This window comes from Morchella sextelata, assembly GCF_020137385.1.
Source record: "Morchella sextelata strain SCLS chromosome Unknown scls_11, whole genome shotgun sequence".
Lineage (NCBI taxonomy): Eukaryota > Fungi > Ascomycota > Pezizomycetes > Pezizales > Morchellaceae > Morchella > Morchella sextelata.
Genome location: NW_025408626.1, coordinates 185,488 through 203,308, shown reverse-complemented (window position 1 = coordinate 203,308; position 17,821 = coordinate 185,488). Strand labels below are relative to the sequence as shown.

General features: G+C 46.0%; 3 protein-coding genes across 3 annotated transcripts; 2 read left to right on the top strand and 1 right to left on the bottom strand.

Moving 5' to 3' along the window:
- Window positions 1-4,083: 4,083 nt before the first annotated feature.
- H6S33_001492 (uncharacterized protein) lies at window positions 4,084-4,272 on the top strand (the record flags this gene model as incomplete). The annotated part of the gene is made up of 1 exon (XM_044833235.1): window positions 4,084-4,272. One exon carries the CDS (start codon window positions 4,084-4,086, stop codon window positions 4,270-4,272), a length of 189 nt encoding a protein of 62 aa, XP_044693553.1.
- Window positions 4,273-9,381: 5,109 nt separating this feature from the next.
- H6S33_001491 (uncharacterized protein) lies at window positions 9,382-10,912 on the top strand (the record flags this gene model as incomplete). The annotated part of the gene is made up of 6 exons (XM_044833224.1): window positions 9,382-9,401; window positions 9,683-9,802; window positions 10,206-10,411; window positions 10,486-10,630; window positions 10,737-10,791; window positions 10,850-10,912. The coding sequence occupies 6 exons, from the start codon at window positions 9,382-9,384 to the stop codon at window positions 10,910-10,912; spliced, it is 609 nt and encodes a 202-aa protein (XP_044693552.1).
- A 4,288-nt stretch (window positions 10,913-15,200) lies between these two features.
- H6S33_001490 (uncharacterized protein) lies at window positions 15,201-16,939 on the bottom strand (the record flags this gene model as incomplete). Its single annotated transcript, XM_044833212.1, has 6 exons — window positions 15,201-15,780; window positions 15,842-15,964; window positions 16,037-16,382; window positions 16,439-16,529; window positions 16,591-16,781; window positions 16,855-16,939. 6 exons carry the CDS (start codon window positions 16,937-16,939, stop codon window positions 15,201-15,203), a joined length of 1,416 nt encoding a protein of 471 aa, XP_044693551.1.
- Between the last annotated feature and the right edge of the window lie 882 nt (window positions 16,940-17,821).

The window sequence follows — 17,821 nt, the reverse complement described above, 5'->3', positions numbered from 1 at the left end:
ACAAGGGTCATATCATTAGAACCACGAGCCTCAATAGATTAGTTCGGCCTGACACGCACGGTCCAACACCAGTCCAGGCACACAGTGGCCAGTCAGTATGCGACAATGATTTTTGAGATAAGCCGCGTGGTGATTATACGCAAATACATGTACATACCTGCATCACTGGATGAAACTGAGGGGGTTTTCAGAAGTAAACTAAGCAAATACACACTGTGAATAGTTTACGTTGTGCGTCATTGGTGATGATTCTCAGTAACAAGAGTTAATATATAAATGACAGATGGTTTTAATTTAGATCCATACAAGAAGAAACGCATACCACGACAATCGAACCACTAGGCCGTTAGCGTGCATGACTGGTCTTACTATGCGTATGCGATTCTTAGAACACAAGACGAACAATCCTATTGAATGAAAGACGGGTTCTATTGATACGCGGGAATCCTGATACGTATCTCAAACAAATCACTTATCACCGACTCGAGTACCTATATGTAAGTATGTACCTATAAGTAAGTACATGTACTCCACATGTATCTACATGTACATAAGTCGTTATTCGGTATCTTTTCATCCCCCGCGGTACGTGAATCTTATTTTTCCCAGTCACGTTCCCAATTTATCTGCCTCTGCTGACGCATTCTGGTATTTACGTCGTGTGGTTTACAAGATGTACATAGAAATGATGCTGCATCATGAGAGTCATTTTGAGTACATACATGTATTGGATTATATCGACCACACCTTTCACTCAAAGCTAGAGCCAGCTGGTTAGCCCCCCGAAGAAAAAGCATACATACATCATACATCTCGACTAGGTTAATTAAACTGCAATACATGCAGTAATCTATCCTCGATCTCGCAGACACAAATCCTTTTAGACCTAACAACGAAGGCCTAACAGGTCTGGGAGAAATCTTTTACTATGATACATACAGTCAAAAGGAAGTCAACATTGGAGATAAGATAGAAACCCAGGAAGTCCGTGATTACATACACGTATATCCAAGCTAGCGCTGCAGTGTACGCTAGTGTTTTTCATGACAAGGAAAGACAATACATATCTAGTAGACCTAGAAATTTCGAAATAGATAGTATAATACCTCAAGCTTTACCATCTAGCGTTTAAATGAGATGACACTGCAGGCGCTCACGGTCATTTTAAGAATTTAACTACTGCCTTTTGACCGACAAGAGCTATTATATGTGAAGAAACAGCCAAGCTATCAATGCCAAAGTTCAGCTTGATTCCTATTGGCCAGCTGCAGATATACACCCTGGTGAGTAAAGGTGGACATGTCATGCAAGACTCAAAATATCTGGTTCAAATGACAAGGTCCTTCATTGGCAGTTATATTCTCCTCCCATGGTTTGATGGCCTAGGCGCCGGGATACCTCACCTTACGCATATTCTCCTACCCCGCATTCACTCACTGGTACATACTCTACTATCTGCCCTACTCCATGTACCTGCATGCAGTCAAACCTACATACTTCCGCTCTCACGCAAAAGAAACCATGCCACGCGCGATCCAAGACAAGGGAAGCGGTGTAAGTGGAACATTACCCTTGCTATATTCTAAATTTTAACTGGCAGGAGATTAAAATTATTATACCCTGCATCTATGGCCGCCTGGAACGTGTTAAGATGTCACCACTAACTAGAATGGCTGACGATAAAAGTACATGTAACCTTCACTTGCTATATATATGGATGGATCCTTGGAAAAGACAATACCGGATCTATCCGAATACACGTGAGCGTTTAAATTAGGTCCACGAGAAAAAAGCTATCTTCTATTTTCGGAATTAGCAGTTGTGAGCAGTACGATCAACGGTCCGGTCCTAGGCCGGACGAGACTGATTGACAAAGACTGAGAGTCCACCGTCCTACTACAGTCGACTACAGCCAGACTGTGGACGGACGATGGATTGCATTATGATAACTACTGCATTATGACTACTACAGCGGGGCTCTCAGGGGTGTCCCCTAAGTCGCTTTCTTACTAGGTTGGGGTAGCTCTCAGCCTGGAGTTCGTAGACAATACAGTCATCCGCCGATATAACGAACGTGCATATTCCAAAGTTTTCCGTTCGATACAGCAGATTATTCGGTATAGCAGGCAAGTTTCTATGTGAAATTTAGATTCAGATCACCGAAACCCGTTCGTTATAGCAAATTTGTGGCTTTTTTGGCATTCGTTATATCGGCGAAGGACTGTATGTATCACCACTGTTGGGTAATAGTAAAAAGGTCTTGTCTTGTGCTTCTCACACTGCTGAAGGATTGAGATTAATTCATTCACCGTAATATTATCATAACAAACAATTTACAAAACCCTTTTGGGTAGTCATGCAGTCCATAGTCTATGAAGTCCGTCCACTTTTTGGACGGACTGATCCCCCTACAGGACTGTAGTCGACTGCAGTCCTTGCAGTCCACTTCAGTCCGTCGCACACTTTAAATGCCTGGCTTGGCATAGTCGACTGCCAGTCGGACGGGCCTGTTGGCGGCGCTGGACTTGTAGGGCTTTCACGGGAAATGTGGGGTTGGATTCAAGTTGACAGTGTATACCTATGCATATGAGTATATATTGTTCAAAAGGCTGAATCATTGCCGTTCAGCATCGTTATCGTATACAAAAACTATCTAACCTCATACTGAGTGTGATCAAATTTATTCCCACTGATCTTTATATATGATAAGAATATAACAGGTCGAGGTTGCAATAAGAATTAATAGGAGCTCTACAGGCAGATAATTGTTTAGAAAAACATTCTGATCCAAATATTAAATACTGGCTACATATAGTACTACATGGATGTACGTACTTGACCCAAAACCTTGACGGTTGAATTTCTATAACTCCTGGGCGCTTCGTTATGGTTGAGGTCGAAGCGAATAAACGCCATAGCCTGGAGTAGGCTTACGTACTTACGCATATGCACGGAATTACATGGACTGACCCGAACGGTCTAGGTCATGACTCGATTTAGTGCACATCTTTCTCACTAGCCCTATTTGGATCACAATATTTATAAAAACTACAGTCGCACCTCGTTATGTCGTTAGCGTATTCTGGGAGCCAAACCCCTACGAGATAGCAAGTATACGAGACAGCAAATAGTTTTTGGTGGAGAAGGGCAGTACCTGTCCCGCAAATCCGTACGAGACAGCAAGAGATCCGAGATATCGAATTACGAGATAGCGAGGTGCGACTGTACATACATCATCCTATCCTATCTGGGCCAATATCATGATCACTATATATATTGAGGTGATATGCTAGTTAGAGTATTCTGGCAACCACGAGAAGCGATTTTTCTAGGATTACATGTAGTTACTAATATAATATCGGAAATTATGGCATCAAAACCTAATATGGAATGTTACAACTTGCATTGACAAGTAAAAAATTGAAATTTCGACTCTCTGCTTGCCGAACACCGCAATATCGGAAAATAAGGTATATGACCCTTTTTGGCGAGCGGCGGTCTAGCTAGCAAATTTATCATGATATTTTTTCTCTTGATAACCACAAGGGTATGACAGAGCCTTTAAATCGTGTATGCAGGTCATGATGAGAACTTAGTTATTCAGTGCGTTATAAAACCTATTTCGGCCTAGTTCAATTAATGAATTATCAATCGGGTAGAGACGATCGGTACGCACAATCATAGATTATCACTCGCTTTAGGATACTCTATCGATGATCGTCTCAATTGGGCAGAAGAGGTGGGAAAGGGGGAGGAAGAACGATGATAAGGAGGTAATGAACGAGACACGAGCTCGTAGCAATCCATAAAAGGAGAGAATTGTGTCAAGAGTTAGTTTAACCACACGTTATTCTGTTGCGCACAAAAGGACTTAAGGCAAAACTGCAGGGGCATAATAGCTACTACACAACCAGTAGTTGCATCTTATTATTTCAAAGTAAACTTTTAACTATTCAATTAATTTTGAAATGGGTACATCACATACACATATGCGCACTGGGCCCGATTCCAGCTCCGACTTCGGTGCACTACACACTAAATATACGCAGGACACAGGTTACTAGCGTAAGGATAGGCACGAGAATGTTGTGCGGTCTAGCAAGTCTCGTGCCCACCCTCAGGTATGCGACACACCCACCCAATGACAGAGAGCCGGAACAGCAAGCTGCCCGCACCGGGTGGACACGAGACCAAGAGCCAGGCCTCCCTACACCATCCGGAAAACCATCTCCACTCTACAATATTCCTTCTAACAAGGTTCATCCAGTCTAATCTGAGGTCTTTTTCTCCATCGCACCCCTACTTTGCGGTTTCTTCGTCTTCCTATCTGTGTTAACTCGCTACCCCATAATATATGCCATGTCAACTCTCCACCTCCCTCCTCCTCCGCTGCGTGTATGGGGACACAAGTCTAGCTGACCTCCCTCCCTATAATCCTTAATCGCGTTCCTTCTAGATCTTCTCTTCCCATGGAGGGTCTTTTGACTTTCTTTTGGGGGGCTTTGGAATAGCGCCACAAGGTCGAACGGTGGACTAGCTAGGCTGGATATATATGCACGCGAAATTAGGAGCACCATTCCCAGAATCCGCGAATCTGCTTTGGAGATGTGGACCTTGGCTGATACGTAACGAGTGGATTAATGATCAAGCGGCCTCTAATCAGGGGCAAAACTTTCAGCTCATGTTACTGGGTCAAGCTGTTCCTGTTTAGTCTCTCATAGTCTTTCTGTATTCCAAGCTGTGTATTAATAATGGACATAAGGTAAAATTTAGCTTTCCGCCTTAATTAAAGCGGAGGGTTCCCTATGAACATATTGACCTAATTAATTAATTAAAGCGGAGGTTTCCCCTACCCAGGGAGCCTTAGCGAGTGATTTCTGATGCAACACCCAGAAGACAAAACGAATCCCGACTTTCGGATTTAAAGATGAAAGATATAGTGTGGATGAACTGAAGTAACCGGATCTGTTGCCGGGATACTGGAGGAGATTGTGATTACACAAGATCTTTGGTTGCTAGGTCGGTCGGGCCGGCTGCTTCCATCACTCGTGGTACACCGTTTCTCCAATAACGCAGCAAAGCCGTTGAAATGCAGAGAATCTCCTCGTATAGGTTTTTGGTCCGATAGTGCCTATTGAATTTTTCAATTTGCGCTATATTTCATTTTATAAAGTTCTATTATCACATCCCATCACTCGGAATGCTCCGAACTCACCAATTTACCTCTGTCTATTTTTACGGAGCTGGAGCCAGTCACATGCACTCCCACTTGAAGATTTCCATGAATAACAAAGGCGCTTAGACCCCATCCTTTATTGGTGAAACGGGGATCGCCGTTGTGCTCTAAATATACTGATGGACGAAGGCCAACCGGATCAGTTCGTAAATAGATGACTTTATGGTCTTGAAAGCTTCCTAAGCTAGTGGATAGAGGTTTTCACCTCTTCACATGAGGATTAAGCCACAAGAAGTACAGATATCGAGACCAGTTACCGCGTAGATCCTTCTTCGTCTATAACAGCTGTTCTAGCGAAGAGAATGCGCAAGTAAAGGTGGAAGTATCCCACTTATCCTTTTCCCAAGTTGCGGAGATCATCGCATTCAAAGGCCTGTATGACTCACTTATCACGATCCGTGTAACGAGTGATACCCTATGATTTCCGCTCACCCCATCCTTTAGTCCTCCAATCAATATCAACGCGTAGAGTGAAATTTTTAAGCTTTCAAATATCAGGTCGAACAGAATTATTCGCCTTCGTGCGTGACCGGGAGGACCTAATTCAGGCAGGAAGAGCTGACGTTCGAGAACTGCTCAGCTACTACCGGGGTCGGGTATGTACCTATACTTTCCGGTACATACATCTTTGAGGTGTGATCATAGCATGATAGATAGTCGAACGTGCAATCGTCTGGTCTGTGGAACTGGGTTTGTGGTTGGGTTGGTTGTGATACCTGGGCTGATAACGCAACTTGTGGGTAGACCGAATCTATATATCGAGTTTCTTAGCCTCGGCGATCATATCACATTTTCGCAACGGCTCCATTGTTTTTTCTGGTTTCTTTTCCCCGTCATACCTGCTGAAATGGGCATGTAGCAGTCGACAATCAATCTGCAGAGGTTAGGGCTTTTCCCGCAACCTCATTTCAATCGTTCACGCTATCAGTTGAGCAAGGATCTTCTGGAGCCAAATGTAATTAGAGACAAGCACTAGAACGTTGAAGTTTCATTTCATTCAATTTCTGTCTCGCCCATTACCACTGTTCGCTGCACGTGTCATGTCGAGTAAATTAATTTTTTCTCTACCTACCGATGAGGTGGCACTGAGCTGCGACCGGGAGCGTGAAGGGAAAATAAGATACATACGTCTCTCAGCACCTTTGCCTACTCTTTTCACCTGTATCTATCCGGCGCATAGTGCCCTAGCCCTACAAGGAGACGGATACATACATATACACTGGACCTACAGTTATACCCATGTTCCTTTCCATCATCCTCTCGAGTACGTACATCAGCGGTGGTGGTTGTGATTGTGGTTGTGGTGGTTGTGCAGCGTTTGGAGCTATCAGCAGGTTTGAGTGGTTAGCGCCCTCCCCGAGAATATAGTCGAGAGATGATTCGCCAGACGGTACGTACCCCGGATTCCGCACCTTGATCGCTTCGCTTGGTACCGAGGGATGGCTGGATGGATGGCTGTGATGGATGGATGGGTGGAAGGGGAAAGGCGGAGCCTCATGATTTAACGTCATTGGACCCTGGATTGTTTCTTGTGGGTGGTTGTGAAACGGAGGTGGCTCGGCCTTTGAACCGCGCGTGAAGAGGAAGAGAGGAAGGGGAGGAAGGAGTGGAATGGAGAGTACCGGCGCTTTTGGCGGTTTCTTTCTTTATCGCAGGTAAGCGTAAGATGTATGTAAGTATAGGTGCCTACAAGTACTTCATACGTACATGTATCTACATACGTACATCTTGTACCTTCACTGGGCATTGAGGGCTACATACATACATATGCACATATGTACATGCATTCTTGCTTCTTCTTCTTCTTCTTCTTCTTCTTCTTCTCCTTATCGTGAAGGCAACGGTCTAAGGATCGGACTTTGTTTGTTCGTGTAGCGTTTATCCCACGGGCATTGTGCGAGTGTGAGTACTCTAGAAGCTGATTGTATTACCTTGTACCAGCTGCACGGTAGAAATATACTTTTCAGTTTAATAGGAATATCATATTTACTGTATTCGAAAGGAAGAACAATATAACCCCGGGGACGATCATACGGTGCTGCGACGATTACTCCCTGAGAGAGAGGTTCCTCGGCGCGGGAGACCGCGTGTCTGTACAATCTAGATAATCATACCGAAATTGGAATTTCATTCATACTGTACATGTAGTTATGTGCTCGGAGAGTTGGAAGGTGTGAGTTTGTGTGTGTGTGGTGTGGTGGTGGTGGTGGTGGTGGTGGTGGTGGTGGTGGTGTGTGTGTTTGTGTGTGTCTGCCTGCCTGCACTTTAGGTGTCGGTAAATATTACTGCTGGTTACTTACTTTTTTGGCAGCTGCACGAAATAATCAATTCTCTACTACTGCTCTACATGCTCTAGAGTACTCTACACGGTACATGTTCCCTCGGGCTCACCTTTGTTGCACCTTCGTCGTTGTCGAGATCGATATGCACACCGGTAGGTAAATGGAGGGTGATATCACGGTGAGCCGTTGTTTCTGTCGCTTGTCCAACACGTATCTCGGATGGGGCCAGAAGAAAAGGCTTGCTTACATTCGGTAAACTGGTTCTAAAGAAATACGGTGGGTGGAGGGAGTGTCAGGATGGGCTAACGCTATCTGGTGGCGGTTGCGACAAATTTGGCAACTGGCAGTGCCCGAACCAGTGGCTAAAGAAGCAACGAAGATGTGTGCTGTTCGATAAGAACATTTACCAGCCACTTTGAAACAACATCTTATGGGGGAAGCGATAGAGAGAGAGAGACAGACAGACATAGGGATTGTGTGTGTGTTCTCCGCCTACATGTGTGTATGCAGATACCAACCACCATCCGTAGGGCAGAGACACAATATATATATGTGTATCAGCATCTTCCCTCTTGACCACCACAACCACAAGTGAATGCAGGTGCCCTGAGTACTTAGAGTGCTGTACTTAACTTTCTTTCCACAATTGAGCATTCCTCTCTTTATTCCATCGAGGTTGACACACTATTTCCATCAATCTTCACCGCAATTTCCCAATCAACCCGTGGTCGGTAGCAACAAGGTAGGAGAGCAACCCCGGTGTCCAAGCGTACTTTACTTCACCACCTCAACATCACCTCCCCCATCTCCTTTCCTCCCATCACTCCAGAAACAATAACAGCCGCAAGTCAGCCCAGTCCAGCTAACAACAACAAAAAGCTCAACTCCATCGTCATCCAACCTTTTCTTGCGCCGTTGCCGATTGACAGCCGAACGATCACCCCCCACGCAAAGAATCTAATAGAGGGTAACTAGAGAAAAAAAGCCGCATTTCTAGCAATCTCCCAGAGGCATCCCCCTCACGCCCTTCGCAAACCCCTTTTACCGTCGGTCTCCTCTTTCTTTCATCGCAGCGCCCTAAAAATTACCAACGGTTCTATTGCACAACGATCACCGACCTCACTCCTATACCCGCCTGCCCGCCCGCTTTCACGTGGTATCCCACCCCGCAGGAAGATAGATTGTACGGTTGTCCAGTGTTATTAGCTTTAGAATTACTGTAAGTATCTGGTGCGTGTGTTCATACGTTTTCGTGTGTATCTTCGACTATACATACTTAGCTTCCTTCTTTTGCTATATTGGTGCCCGCCTAGTACTATTGACGGCTCGCCTCCGTCAATCTGCTACCTCCTATCCCCATTCTATCAATTACCCGGAGAACTTGCGTTTCATTATTTCGCTTGCTTGCCTGCACTCACATAGCTCCTTCTTCCGTACTTGTTTTCTCTTTCTTGTGAACGCTTACACATAATCTACCTTCCTAGTACCCATACTTTGTACCTCCACGCGCATCTCATCACGTCCCACGAAATAACTCAAAAGATCGCGAGCTCCTCATTGTTCTTTGACAGACCCCTACGTAACTTTTAATGTCTAACCCTCTTCCGCACCCCACTCCCGCTCCCCAACAGCCCACTTTTTTGTGTCATCATTCTCTCGTCATCATCACCTAGCCCCCTTCATACCTCTATGCTTCATCTGGGCTTCTTTGGCCTCTTCAGAAGGAAAACTTTTATTGACCCGTACTACGTGAATATTACAGATAAGTCGCCGATCCACAAGCTTTTGAAGGAATCCCACGCGAATTTCCAGCAGCAAATCAAGACCACTACCCAACTGGCGCCAAGTGGGAAAGAAAACAAAATGGTTGTTGCCACTATCAAGTAGGTCTTCCCGCCAGTAAATCGTCGTTTACTCCTAATTTGAAGATGGCTTGGAGCTGTGATTGGTGGTTGGTCCCAGTTTCGAGTTTGGTGACCCTCAAGTGATATCAACAAAGATGAACAATTGATGGGGGTCACAGCTCGCGGATGACCCATTCGTTGCTACTGCAACTGCTCTTGTCACTACTGCTACTGTCACTACTGCTACTGCTACTGCTGGTGGTGCCCTGAGCGGGTTGATAATAAAATAGGTGCTTACCATTCCGGTCTATAAACATTAGATGTGTTGTCGTCGGTGACGGTGCCGTCGGAAAGACCTGTCTCTTAATCTCCTACACGACCAACAAATTCCCCAGCGAATATGTCCCAACCGTTTTCGACAACTATGCGGTTACCGTTATGTAAGTTCTACTCCTCTCTTTTTTTTTTTCTTTCATTGTTTGGGGCGACTTGAGGATGGAAACTGCCATAAATTACCATTTTTTGAGCTGCGGAGGGGGTTGTGGTGTGTGTTTCTGCGCGCGGAATATTGGAGAGCTATTTGGAGTGGAATCTGTTCCAAGGGACATTTACCTCCTGGCCACGCGCAAGAGGAGGATAAATGGCATCATCTTTGGGAGCTCGAAGAGTCAACTCGGAATGAGCTTTCACACCACCTTAAAGAGCTTTGGATCAGCACAACATTCCCCGACCATTAACCGCGACTATTTATTCCTCCATTCGATTGCGGTTTTTCTTTTTTCGTGTGACGTTGTATTTCAGACGACGCAGTGTAGTATGTGCTGATATTTCTTTTCTAAATAGGATCGGAGATGAGCCATATACCCTCGGACTCTTCGATACCGCCGGGCAAGAGGATTACGATCGCCTACGGCCCTTGAGTTACCCGCAAACCGATGTTTTCTTGATTTGCTTCAGCGTCAACTCTCCCCCGTCCTTCGAGAACGTCAAGGAGAAGTGGCTCCCGGAGGTCAGACACCATTGCCCGGGGGTTCCTTGCTTGATTGTTGGTAAGCTTACAAATCACCGATCACCCGATTTCTGTGCTTGTCATTTTCTCATTAACGAATTATTATTACAACAGGCACCCAGGTCGATCTTCGCGATGATCCCGGTGTGATTGAGAAGCTCGCGAAACAACGGCAGGCACCTATCAGCTACAAGCAGGGTGAACAGCTTGCAAAGGATCTATCCGCCGTCAAGTATGATACTCCCACCCCTCCAACCAAGTATGCGATATTCTATTTGTCGGCCTAAATTCTTTTACTATATCGACTCTTTCCGGGTTTCGCTCAAAAATGGTGGAAGTCTAGTTTGATGCTGACAACGTTTTAGGTACGTTGAGTGTTCTGCTTTGACTCAGAAGGGTCTTAAGAACGTATTCGACGAGGTATGCTTGCTTTTTTCTCCCTTTCTTTCACCTTGAGGGTGAACTAACACAGTAATAGGCGATTGTCGCTGCTTTGGAGCCGCCCCCACAGAAAAAGCCAAAGAAGTGTGTCTTGCTTTAGAGGTATGTCTTACAAACGCTTCCTGCATCCCGGATTCTGACTAATTTACAAGCTAGACCAGGATGTAATACATCTAATCGTCGATTTTTCTCAACGTCAATCACAAAAATCATCGAAATCTTTAGTTTCACCTTCTCGTCAACATCCGTCCCCCTTCACCTTCACATGGCCGCCATTATCAAACCAGCTTCGATTAGATCACCACATCGATATTACATTAGCATGGACCAGCTTTTGTGTACTCCAATTATTGGACTGGTTAACTTGGGTTGGTGATTGAGAATGGGCGGTTAGTTCTAACTTTGGTGGTGCTTATCAACACTATCAAATTTACTCCTTTTTCATGTTTTACATATCGTGGGTGGGTGTTTTATCTTTTTTTTCTGTTTCTTTTTCTGGTACGGCCCGTATTTCTTTCACACGGATAGTTTTAAGTTCTTTTTTTTCCATCTTTTCTTTTCTATCTTTCTCGACAAGTATTCCCATTTTCTCATGAGTTTGTCTCACTCTTATTGCGGTTGTACGGCCTTCTGCGTTTTTGAAAGCGGAGTTCTCTTCCTGTTTTGATTGAGAAAGGCGGTCTTGTCATCTACGTATGTGTAGGATTGGCGTATACCTCATGGTGAGAAACGGGGAAAGCAGGGTGGGGCTACGTATGACTTGATGCTGCTCACGATGAAGTTGTGTTTTTCTGATGCCCTTTTTTTTCTCTTTTTTTATTTTTCGCACTGTCGATTTTTTTGTTATAGTAGAGACTGGCGGGTGGGACTCGGGGAGGAATATGAGGACTATCTAAGATTTTTGTGTTTTCTTTTTCACTTGGATGTATACCTTCAATCTTTTTCAGGTGTTGTGTATGTGTGTTTATTTTTCAGCCAGCTAGTTCCGCAAGGGGCGTTGCGTTTTTTTATTTCTTTTATTTTTTATTTAGATGATTGGTTTTTCTGTTAGCTACTGTGTACTATCGATGTCTACCAGCTTAGTTTCTTCATCCCCACCTTCTGTTTTAGTAAGGGGAGAAGGGAATGAAAAATTTCAAGGTGGAAGCTGTGGTATTTGGTTGTGTCTATGTAGTTAGTTGAGACTTTAAATTGATGAGGTCGAGTGTCTGCAGGTTGTGTGCAATTATATAATTTGAGGAATCTCTGGGCCTTGAGTTGCAGCTGCTTGTGTAGCTTGCAAGTAAACTGGCAAATGATAACTGGGAGAGAATTGTACTGGTCTCTTTGTAACTGGTTGGAACTATATCGTACAGATATCTAGTCCACTGTCCACTCAGGTTCTAGTTGTATGGAGAAGTAACGGCCAGTCAAGGGAATCCGATCTTTTTTTCTCCAATTAGACAACAGGAACTGTTAAGAACAAGTAAAACTTCTAACTGGATGCATGATCATTGACCTGCTATAGTCAGCGGACAGGGAAGGGACCTGATACAATCCCCATGAGCCTGGTGAGAAGCTTCAAAGAACCCCACCTCTATACCACCTCTGCATGATGAGAGGTTTCCTCAGTGTTGCATGTTGGCCTCTTAACGAAATGCGGCCGACGAATAAAGGCGTGGGATGCACGCGAGATCTCGGTTGAATCGAGGCAGCTCGGGTCTCGAGCTCGAGTGTCTGCTGGTTCTCCTTCGAGGTTTCATTCCGAGCGATTTCAGCATCGAGGCAGCAAGTAGGTTCGATCGAGACAATGGCCATGAGTCGTGGCTTTTTGGTTCTTTATTAACGTTATTATCGTCGTGAGCTATGGACACCAAGGCCAATGATCGTAGCACTTCTCCATATACTTTGCCCTTAAGTTAGTTTTATTCCACTACCGCGCTGGAGTAGGCTCTAGAGATATTGGGGGTGGGAATATTTAATGGAAAGAACGTACCATAATAGTATCTTATTGATCTCTGCTGCTGGTCCCATGGTTCCATGTAATAAGCTCGATCGGGTTTGTAGTGCTAGGCTTCCTTGTCGTGAGCATGTAGATATTTTCTATTGACGCTATGTTCTTAGCTTGGTAGTGAATTGTATGTGCTGGAGGCCGATGATAGTGATCCTACTCTGCAGGTTCTCTGTTAAGTTATTTTCTGCGAGAGTTCTTACGCTAGTGGTCGTGAGCCATATGGGCACTAGTTAAAGGTCAATGACCATAGCTCTCCGTGTGTTCTCGTGTCTTAGGATCTTCCGCATCTTCATCTTCACCCTTGGTGGGATGTATGTCAAGGGTAGGATCTGATAAACTGGTAGAAAATGATTTATTGCGAAAGATGGAGTCTAGTTAACTATTTAAATGTTCAACAATAAAGACAGGTATCATCTCACTCCTTAAATAGACCACGTACATGCCCGCTCATCCAACTGACCGACTGTCATTGTTGTCCTTTATCGATGATAAATACCCTCTCAAGCTGGTGATCTTCCACGTCAAGTATTCAACCATCGATGATCATGAAATGATGAGACTTCTGGCCAAGAGCGAGTGTTAATAATGATTAGCGTTTTTGGACTGTACGAGGCTGGATTGAGTCAGCGTGATACCTTTCTACTAATGTCGCATTAGCGGTGACGAACCATATGGGCACTGTGGACAATGATGGTGATTTTCTGTGGATTTTTCGCTTTTGGGATGTTCCGCCTCGAGTCTTTACGATTTAACTCCTATATACAACGCTGCATAGTTAAAAATTACTGGAAACGAAGAGGACATAGCTCTAGTTATTAAACTAGCTACCAAGCTCCCCGAGATACAGGCTCGAACGAGACCAAGCTCTCACCCATAATATGAACATGCTATCAATATTTCCTAACTATGGAGTTATTAGAGACCAACTGTCGCGGTATCACATAGTTCCCCACCTCCTCTAGGGCCACCGTACAGCAAGAGACAGAGTGCTGAAAGGAAAGAAGAGAACACACTTCGTGAACTGGCTTCTGGTTTCTGTGAGGTAGGAAGATCTGAGCTTATGTGTGATTGTGCTTGTCTAGGCTGTTATATTAGAAGTGAATAGGTATACCAGAGATCAATGATCAGTCTTCTCCATAGCTTCCTCTTCCGCTGAAAGTCTTCACTACCTAACCATCGCGAGAACATCTACAACCAAGACAGGTTAAGGATGAAGCGCAAGAAAAGAAGACAACATACTACCGACCAACTCCACGAAACCGTCTGATAACACATACCAGCATGCGACACTAACTAACTAGCTAAGAATCAGCAACAACCTTTCCTGAATCATACACTATCACTCGGCCTGCTTGGCGCGCCAGCGAGGCCAGATATCAGCTAGCCAGACATGGGGCGGTGGACGAAGACGTGAAAGGTTGTGATGAAGGTCTGTGGGTAGTGTTTTGGATGTTGTGGTGGTTGTGTAGTGGCTGTTTTTTGGGTTTGTGGGGTAAGGAGAGGCAAATTGCAAAGTGAGGAGACTATGGGAGGCGGAGAGGAGATTGGAGGGCACTAGGGGAGAGAGAAGGATTTGGAGGAGAGTACTTTTTCGCTCGTATGTGCTGTCTTGTGAGACGGTGGTAGTGATACGCTGGATGAGGAGGAGGATCGAGGTGGTGGTGCACGTGGTGGTGGTGTGGTGTGTCCTTCGGCGTAGTGGTGGTGGAGGAGGGAGATGGAGCTGGCGGAAGGTCTTTGGGCCCCGGGAGTAGAGGTTCTCTATGACCGGAGAGTTAATGCAGAAATCATGTTCACAACTTAGATCCCCTCATGAGTTGAAAGCCGTACGTTCATGTGATCCAAGGGGTACGTGAGGGGGCGCGCACAAGTGAACAGAAGGTGAAGGGAAAAATACCAATGTGCACTGGCGGCATGACATGACATGACAGTTGTTCCCACACAATTGTATTGAATGTTCATTGATGGGTTGCTGTATACGTATTGGATATTCATTACGGCTCTTCACATGATATTGTTCATTCGTTCTGCCCCAAATACGCGCAGGATCAATTACATGATCAATCACATACATGTTAATCAACATGCGCAGGATGATGATGTCGAGTGATATTCTGTGATTTAAATTCCAGGTACGTACGACTTGCACAGCAATCAAACGTGTATCGTCTGCAGCTGTTTGTTCTTTCTTATTATGCGATATGTGTTGATTCTCTGTCTATCTTATACAGACACTGCACTGGTTCTTCTTTGATTCATCTCTTCTCTGACGATGTCGACATGCACAACATGTTAACACCTTCTCTGCACAGCAACTGCTTTCATCACACTCAACTTCTCCTACTTTTGACAAGAGCTGATAAACTAACTACATCTGCTTGCACACCCAGCGCTCCTACGCAGGAGTGATGTCTAAAGAATACCCGCTGGTGGAGGTCGTGATCGTTAGTGGGATCGTAAAGGCACCACCCGTCACGGTATACACGGTGTTAGAGACAGTCGCAATCTGCCCCTCCGTGACCTCCGCCCTGAAGCCAACCCACGGATACACCTTCACCACGACTCTCGCCTTACCACTCGAAAATGCCCCCGAGGGCAACCCATTCACCTGAATATCATAGGTCCCGGTAACCGCATTCGTCCCCGCAATCACCGCAGCCTTCCTCTTACTCGCATCCCACGTCGCAAACACATCGAAGTAGTCATCGACCGACCGCTCGCTCGCAACACGAACACCCGTCTGTGACTGCTTGTAGTACTTGTACAGGTGCCACTCACCCGTCGGCCAGTATCCGCCGGACGAATTGCTGTAGGTGCCGCCGTTAGTGTCATCTGGCTTGCCGACGAGCGACGCCATGTAGTCGTGGAGTGCGCCGCCGGAGGCCCAGTTTGCACGCAGCCCGTAGACGTCGCGGCGCTCAAAGGTGGAGATGACCCAGGCGGAGTAGCCGGGGTTTTGGTCTTCGGGAGGTGCGCTGGAGGGCTAATGTTTAGCTGCGCTCAAGCGGGAGCGCGGGTATATCGAGGTGGACTTACTATTCATTGATACTCAGCGGTGATCCTGTCGGGAGCCCGTATTGAGTGAGAAGCCCGTTCATCTGCGCAATGCTCCACTCTGGATCATTCCCAATTCCTCCAGCTTGGAACAAGCAATGGTATCTATCCCACATATATCAGCATCCCTTATACACCTCTGCCACCGCCCGCACACTCCTAGAAAGAACAACTTACGACCAGTACTCCGGCACCGACCCGTTCGTCTTGACATACTGGAAAAAGTCCGGCCACCACCCCGCATTCGACATCTCTGTCGCAAACGCTGGCCCCCCAATGATGACGCTCGCGGGAAGAAGCGGGCGCAGACGGTGATATGCCCACCCCCACGCCTTGAGCCACTGCTCCTTCGACCGGTTAAGCCAGAAGGCCGAGTAGTCGGCCTCGTTCCAGAGCTCTACAATAAGACCCTGCGTCATGCCCAGCCTGTTGATATCAGCAGCAACACGCAGGAGGAATGCATCATAGGAGGCCCAGTCGTCATTGTCGCCGGGAAGAGGGTCGGAGGCAACCAAGAGGCCGTCTGCGCAGGTGTACATGTCAGACGCCGCCGCTTTCTGTTAAGATAGGAGAGCTTACCGCCGCCCCAGAGGCCCGAATTGAGCATAAAGAAGTTTCCGCCGAGCTCTTGAAGCTTCTTCCAGTTTGAGTAGACAGACTCAATGCGCGCCTACCATCACAGATATATCAACGCCTGTCTTCTTGATACATGGACAATGGTCAGTACGTACGACATAGTCTGCCTCGCCGCCGACCCACCCTTTCCCAGGGACCTGCGACCCCCCTCCGCGGCCATGGTTGATGCCAATGTCGGTGAAGAAGTGCTTCGGAATCTGCCAGGCGTCGGTGTCGGGGATGCCGTAGATGATGCCGCTGCCGTACTGTTTCGGTGCGCCGCGGGTTGTGCTGAAGTCGATTGTGGCTGTGGAGGGTTAGTATAATTATACGACTTGCAATTGAGGTTTGGCAGGAGAATAGGAATAGAAGGTGCGTACCAATCTTGTTGACGTCTCGCTTGGACACAGCTGCGGCGTTGGAGAGCGCAGCGAGGCCGAGGAGGGAGAGATGTTTGAACAACATGTTGGCGAAAGACGAGTAGAACTCTGGCTATCTCTACAGACTGGAGATTGAGAATTCGACACGGAGGTTAGGAGCTTTATAGACTCTTTATGAGCCCATAGCCCAGCTCAGCTAGTAGTGGTACTAGTATTCTGGGCCATCTCGCCCGGAGAGAATAGTACTAGGCTTCGAAAGCAGCTGAATATCTTGGAGTCGCGATTTAGCCCTCGAGCTGTGCCAATGCGGTCTTTTGGCTATTATCAGATGGCGGGATATTAATTCCTTGCTGCTGTGGGGAAACCTGGCTTGGGTTTAGGTTGGAATACTCGGAAGCCGGCTGGGGGCGGAAAAATCCCGAGTGTTGATGTTGGGTTGGATTGAGAATGTGGTAGATTGATCATTACGGTTGCGGTTGCGGTTGTGGTTGTGAATAGTAATTACTTACATGGATGGATATGGTTGGGTTTATGGACTGTGGGTTATGGGCTACTAATTGGGTTTGAGGGAAGGTACTGTGCGATGGTATTCTTTCTTGAGATAGTAGAGATATTTGCTGCTTCTAGTGTTTTGTTTATGTGAGATATAATTGTGTATGGTTTTGTTTCAGTATTTGGTTACATACATCTAGCTTATTATGAAGAACATGTACTTTATATGTATTTTTAAAACTCTACTCTCCACAAACCCATTATCATCAATCGCAACATCTCTTTCACTGCCATTTACAATGCCATACCATAACTCGAAAACCTACCTACTACCAAACTTCTACAGAGCGCTCCGGGAACATCCCGGGCTGATCCCGCACACGGAACAATGCAGGCCGGTTGCGCCAGTTGTGCCCTTACCCGGTTTCGTTATATGCCAGGGCCCAGCTGGGTATATACGTATTCGTAGCGATGA